Raw genomic sequence first — 4,576 nt, forward strand, 5'->3', positions numbered from 1 at the left:
AAGTTTTGAATATGTAAAACACTGGAAGAAATAAATCCCACTTTAAAGCTGGTAAGTACTCAACAACAACATGTGATAGATTTATTTCCTGCTGCATGTGTCCTTTTTTCCCCCAAAGCACTTGGAAAAGATTTTGTTTTCTGCCATGGTCTTCCACATAAGTCACTCCTTTCTGCCTTTTTTTTTTCTTTTCTTTTTTTTTTTTTTTTTTTTTTTTTTTTGTTCCAGTTTAACAAGTCAAAATCTAAATTCCTGTTTCTCAGTTTTCAGTGAGAAACTAGGTTGAGTATTTTCAAAGATGCCTATTAACTGCTGCAATTTGAGGGAGAAGTCCAAAGCAAATTCTTCCATGTGCACTTTTTGGTAGCACATTAAACCCAAATGAATTTCAGATTCATACAGGCTCTAAATTATTTCTCTCAGCTGTGTGTTTTGTAATTATATACAAAGCATCAAATCCTCCTGCTCTGTTCTCCTGTAGCTGATGCACCTCCCAAGCTACCATTCAGTGCTGAAATAACCCTTGAAGAAGTAATCTGTTTAATAAACCTGTGTGAGAAGTGTTTGCCTCTAATTTTCAGCCCACTTAGATGCACATGACATTCTTAGAAAGCTGGCAGTACTTGCAGCATGTCTTTACAACCAGAATTCCTGAAACCTTCTAACACCACTGGTCCTTCACATTGCAAGATCTTAGCACATTACCAAAAAAGTAAATAATTTCTAGCAGGGGACAAGCCTGCTTTTAACATTTCCTCTATGTCTGTCTAATGGGAATTACTTATGCCAGTGATGATATTCTGGTACCTCCTTCCATTTGTCTGTTGTGACTTGGAGTGAGGGACCGGCTCCAGAGATGAGAAGAAGTCACGCTGTGCTCTCTTGCATTTGAAAGTCACAGTGGGTATACAGAGTGTCACCATGAATATATAGAGTGATCTGTCCCAGGAGTAGCTAAGTGGTTCAATTCTCATAAAACAATTAAGTTACTAAAATCAGTAATTGGTCTTCATGGTTGGATAAGCCCGATAAGGGGAGCAAAAGGGAGATGTGACCATATTGTAACATTCAAACACTGGAGGTGAGGTAAGAGAACTTCAGTGGAAAGTATGATGGACAAACCTGCTGCACACTCTGATGCCAGGCTCAGACAGAGCCAGTTTTATGTGCTCCACTCCTCCAAAAAGCAGAAACACAACTTCCCAGATGTGCACTCAGAGCAGGGGAGCAGCCTCATTCAGGCAGCAGCTCTGCTAGCACGGCTGGGGGTGAACGTGTCGCTGCTCATCTCGGCTCTCCTGGCTCTGATGTGGAGAAGGAAGGGAGACAAGCTCGTCATTTCACGTTAGCACACAGCACACAGGGAGCTGATGGGAAGGGGACAAGCCAACTGCACTTCAGAGAGGGCCTGAGAAAAACAAATCACATTCTGGAAAAAGCCTCCTGTCACCATAACACCCAGGCTATTTACTAGAGCAGATAAACTGCCAGGTGCATCTGCAGCAACTGGTTGCCTCTGCCTGCAGGCAATATCCACCTGCTCACATCTATGTGTTGCTGCACAGGATTCAGGATTCATCCCATCCTTTCCAAGCAGACCAGGCACGTGTCATGCACGGAGAAAGCCAGGACTGCCCTTATGCTATCTGTAAAACAAACCTCAGTAATATGAACCAGCCTCCAAACTCTAGAAAAGAAACAAATTGGGATCTCTTTCTGTTGCAATTAAAGTTTAGTCCCTTGTTGTCATCTTGCTGCAGGAATATTGGACTAAAAATCCTGATTGTCCTTCTCCATGGAGCTCCACCTTTGCCAGTGGTTGCCTCAGATTCTCTTTGAGGTTCCTCCATGGATCAGATGCCACCAGTCAGTGATGCTTCCTCCCTCCCTGCAGGCCATGGGGTGGTTGTTTCCTGTCCCAGTGTCACGCTCTGCTGCTGGTACCCACAGCTGGGGAGGACGAAGGGTCCCATCAGAGAAGGGATGGGTCACCACGGATCTAAACTTTTCCTGGCACATGGAAGGGAGGAACATTGTGAGCCCCTGAAGAAAACGGGACTGGACAGGGCCTTTGCCTGGGAAACGTCCCTGCACAACAGGTGCCTCCTCTGTCAACCCCACCTAAGCCACCACAACTCCAGGTGTGCCCTGGTGCTTCCCTGTGCTTCCAGCATCCAGGGGCAGTGCGTGGGAAGGGAAGGGAAGGGAAGGGAAGGGAAGGGAAGGGAAGGGAAGGGAAGGGAAGGGAAGGGAAGGGAAGGGAAGGGAAGGGAAGGGAAGGGAAGGGAAGGGAAGGGAAGGGAAGGGAAGGGAAGGGAAGGGAAGGGAAGGGAAGGGAAGGGAAGGGAAGGGAAGGGAAGGGAAGGGAAACACGCTGCCCTGCGATTGGCGGCGGGTGTCCCCGCGGCTCCTGTCGGCGATATAAGTGCGGCGGGGCCGTTCTGCGCTCACTGCCCGCCCCCAGCCCGGGCGCAGCGCCGAGCGGAGCGGAGCGGCGGGGCCGCCTCCTCCTCCTCCTCAGCGCCCAGGCAGCGGCGGCCGAGCGGGACTCCGGGCCATGGCTGAGCTCAAGTCGCTGGGCAGCGAGGCGTACCTGGCGCTGGCCCCGGGCTACGGGCCCTCGGCTTTCGCCTACGGGGCCGTGCGGGGGGGCGCCGAGGGCCCGCGGGGCGCCTACGCGGGGGGCGGCGGGGCGGACTTCCACGCCGGGGCGATGGGCAAGTCGGCGGAGAGCAGCGGCGAGCAGAGCGGCGACGAGGAGGACGGCTTCGAGGCGGGCGTGAAGGGCGGCGCGGGCTTCGAGCGAGAGGGGAAGCTGAAGGGGGGAGCCCTGGGCAAGAAGCCCAAGGAGCAGCGCTCGCTGCGCCTCAGCATCAACGCGCGGGAGCGGCGGCGGATGCACGACCTGAACGACGCGCTGGACGGGCTGCGCTCCGTCATCCCCTACGCGCACAGCCCCTCGGTGCGGAAACTCTCCAAAATCGCCACGCTGCTCCTGGCCAAGAACTACATCCTCATGCAGGCGCAGGCCCTGGAGGAGATGCGGCGGCTGGTGGCCTACCTGAACCAGGGCCAGGCGCTGAGCGCCCCGCTGCCCGCCACCCTCAACCCCTTCGGACAGTCGCCCGTGTACCCCTTCGGCGGCGCGGCCGTGCCCGGCTGCCCCGAGAAATGCACTGCCTTCACAGGAGCCGCCTCCGCCCTCTGCAAACACTGTAACGACAAGCCTTGACTTCTGCCTTCTTCGGGCTTTTCCTTTCTTTTGGGTATTTTTTTTTTTTTTGGTTGGTTGGGTTGTTTTTTTTTTTTTTTTTTTTTTTTGGTTGGTTGGTTGGTTGGTTTTAGGTTTGGTTTCGGTTTTTGGGTTTTTTGTGTGTTTTTTTGGGGTTTTTTTTGGTTGGTTGGTTTGGTTTTTTTCTGTGCACTTTTCTTTCCACTGCCATCAGCCCTGCCTTCCTTCCATCAGTTAAGTCCGGGTTTTCTTTTTTGTTCTTCTCTTAAATACCCCCCTCCCCATCTGGAAATATTTGGCAGTTCACATGGACCCCCAAAACACCCACTTGATACTTTATTTAGTTCCCCCCTCACATGCAACTTCATCTGTAGAGTTATTTCCTTCCCAGCCTGTCGGTGGATTGTGAGCGTAATGATGCTTTTCACTTGCTCTGAGCTACAAAGTTTTTGAGCAGTTTTGAAAGAGAACTGTAGAAAACCAGAGAGGGAGAGAGATCTGGAAATGGAAACCTGAGTGAATTTGCTTTGGCATGATCGACCTGTGTTAAAAATAGATTAAAAGGAGGAAGGGGAAGCAAAATCCAGCTGCAAACTATGCAATGTTTCAGAATCATGGGTGGAGGGGGTTCTGTGTAGCCAGCTGGGGTTGGACTGCACCCGCACATCCAAATGGAAATCATTTGGTCAGAGCTCACGGGAGGGGAGAAGTCCAGTACTCTTGCTAAAACAATTGATGCTTCAAAGATTTTTTTTTTTTTTTCTCTCTCTTAAAAAAATTAACCCGTTCTTGGACTGAGAGGAACTTGTGATTGTATGCTAATGCTTGCTGTTTGCCTGTTTCTCAGCTTGGTTAAGTTTTCCAGATGATTTTCCAAAGTCGTTGCTCATCATGATAAACAAAGCAAAAGGTGACTTAACATATTTATATGTATTTATAATAAATAAAAGTCATGAATAACCACTTTCTCTGTCCTACATGTCTCTAAAATCAGCTGGCAGTCCCTGCAAAACCCCTGCTGGAGTCAGGTAAAGCAGAAATGGATGCGGCAGGAGCAGCTGCGTGAACTTAGGGGAATGATCAGAGTACTTGGAAAAAGCTCGTGGATATTCATCTCCTTATCAGCAGGGATTTGCATTTTTTCTCCAGTTTCTCCTGATTCATGAGCACACAAAAAAAGTTGCTTATGTCTGACTCTGAGTTAAGCAGGCAGGGGTTTAGGTTGTGTATTTTGACACTTGCTGGGGAATGCTGCGCCCTGAAAGTGGTGTGTAACTGGGCTTATTGTAACAGCGAGCTTAGCTCTGATCACCCCCATGGAAAACATGGCAGGGAAGGAAACCA

At 49.9% G+C, this 4,576-nt stretch overlaps 1 protein-coding gene across 1 annotated transcript; it reads left to right on the forward strand.

Annotated features, from left to right (window-relative positions):
- The first annotated feature begins 2,557 nt into the window (after positions 1–2,557).
- Positions 2,558–4,252, forward strand: BHLHE23 (basic helix-loop-helix family member e23). Its single transcript, XM_053958599.1, has one exon. It carries the CDS (start codon positions 2,558–2,560, stop codon positions 3,230–3,232), a length of 675 nt encoding a protein of 224 aa, XP_053814574.1. The 3' UTR covers positions 3,233–4,252.
- Positions 4,253–4,576: the final 324 nt, after the last annotated feature.

The sequence above is a fragment of the Vidua chalybeata genome, chromosome 17, assembly GCF_026979565.1.
Source record: "Vidua chalybeata isolate OUT-0048 chromosome 17, bVidCha1 merged haplotype, whole genome shotgun sequence".
Taxonomy (NCBI): domain Eukaryota; kingdom Metazoa; phylum Chordata; class Aves; order Passeriformes; family Viduidae; genus Vidua; species Vidua chalybeata.

Bases quoted from the DNA above. Each gene is read 5' to 3' on its own strand.
- BHLHE23 (XM_053958599.1), top strand. From the start codon at position 2,558: ATGGCTGAGCTCAAGTCGCTGGGCAGCGAGGCGTACCTGGCGCTGGCC.